Raw genomic sequence first — 1,492 nt, 5'->3', positions numbered from 1 at the left:
GGGGGGGGGGAGGGGGGGGGCCAAGGCCGAGGCTCGGAATCCCCCAAACGCCGACGTGGCATGTCCCTGCGGGGAGAGCCCCCGCCCTCCCCGCACACTCGACACGGGGTTACCTTTATCTTCTTGAAGTCCACAGGCTTGCGGATGAGCTCGTAGTACTCGGGCAGCTCCTTGCGGGACGGCAGCTGGATGAACACCTCGCTGAGCTGACGTCCACTACTACTGCAAGGAGGGACACTGTGGCGTCACTCACAGGCCCTGCCTGTCGGGGAGCCCTCGCCCCCTGCCCGGCGCCCCCCACCAGGCCACTCCCCCATTGCTTGAGGACAGAGCCGGTGAGAAATTCAAAGCTGACTCGGGAATTATTTCCTGTACCTGTGCTGTCTTGTGAGTTCTGGAACATTCCTGAGGGATAGCCATGCAGAGAAGCCCTTGACGCATTTGAATCGAGGCTCCGAACTCACCCAACTTCCTCCCATCGCCCCCTACCCCAGCCCTGGAGGAAACAGCATCACGTGCCACATGAGGCAAAAGCCTTGGCACTTGAAAGAGGGAGAAGAACCCTGATTATTTATTTACGATCCAAAAATCAGTTTGCTCATGTTGGGAGCATCAAGTGCCAGCATCTTCAGAGGCCAGTTTCCCAAGCACACTGTGCACCTCTCACAGGCGGCACCTACGAGTGGTGAGCTTCAGAGACTCTGGCCAAAACCCAAGGAAAGATGTCCCCCGGCAAGATGCTAATGGATGACAAAAGCTGTTTTCTAGTCTTTTCCAATGAGAAGGTGCTTGCTTTGCACAAGGGAGCAGAGGAAAGACGTGCCGTGAGACGAGGAACCCGAGCACTGGGCCACCAGACTGTGCCACACTTGCGCCCGGCTATGCTGGGGCCAGGAGCTCCGAGGCAACATCCTCCCAGTGCCTGGACGAGGAGTGCCTTCAGGTTTGCGAACAGAGAGACACCCACCCTCAGCCTCCCTTCGGCCTCCAGCGTGGCGACGCTCTCTCCTGGCAACACCAGTTTTAGACCCGCTAAATTAACGCTGCAGCCCACCAACAGGCTTGTACGTGGTGCCAGGGCCATGGGCTCCGTGCTCAGCCGTGGCATCCACACAGGTGGCCTGGGTGTGCGGGGTGTGCGTGGCCCTTCAGGGAGCTCAGGAAGCGGGACTCCAGCGCCATCATACAGAGGGAAATTCCAGAGCAAAACCCTCACAAACCTCTGGGGGAGTCGCGTCCTTGAGGAATAAAAGGCCCACCTGGCCCGAGAACTGTTGTCTGGTGCCACGTGCTGAGGGCAGAGGGCCTGGAACTGGTCATGTGTGAGGGAGGGGCAGGGCGCCAGGGTCACGGGGGACTTTTAAAACCGCCCTCTCTGACAGTGAAGACCTCTTGAAAAGCCACTGCCATAAGATTTTCGTTGCCAAAGTGCTGAGAAGTCATTTTTAATCCTTAGAAGTCCCCTGGAGAGCCCTCCCCTCCCCCCCCCCCC

At 58.8% G+C, this 1,492-nt stretch overlaps 1 protein-coding gene across 1 annotated transcript in view; it reads right to left on the bottom strand.

Moving 5' to 3' along the window:
• Window positions 1-1,492, bottom strand: part of SMARCA4 (SWI/SNF related BAF chromatin remodeling complex subunit ATPase 4) — a 91,245-nt gene that overhangs the window by 5,005 nt on the left and 84,748 nt on the right. Inside the window, exon 30 of the mRNA XM_007460759.1 lies at window positions 114-222. Coding sequence (XP_007460821.1) covers window positions 114-222 — 109 coding nt within the window. The remainder of the gene's footprint in view (window positions 1-113; window positions 223-1,492) is intronic.

Source organism: Lipotes vexillifer, unplaced genomic scaffold (genome assembly GCF_000442215.2).
Source record: "Lipotes vexillifer unplaced genomic scaffold, Lipotes_vexillifer_v1.1 scaffold1011, whole genome shotgun sequence".
In the NCBI taxonomy this organism is placed as follows: Eukaryota; Metazoa; Chordata; class Mammalia; order Artiodactyla; family Lipotidae; genus Lipotes; species Lipotes vexillifer.
The sequence above is the reverse complement of the archived record's forward strand: the minus strand, read 5'-3'. Positions and strand labels throughout refer to the sequence as shown.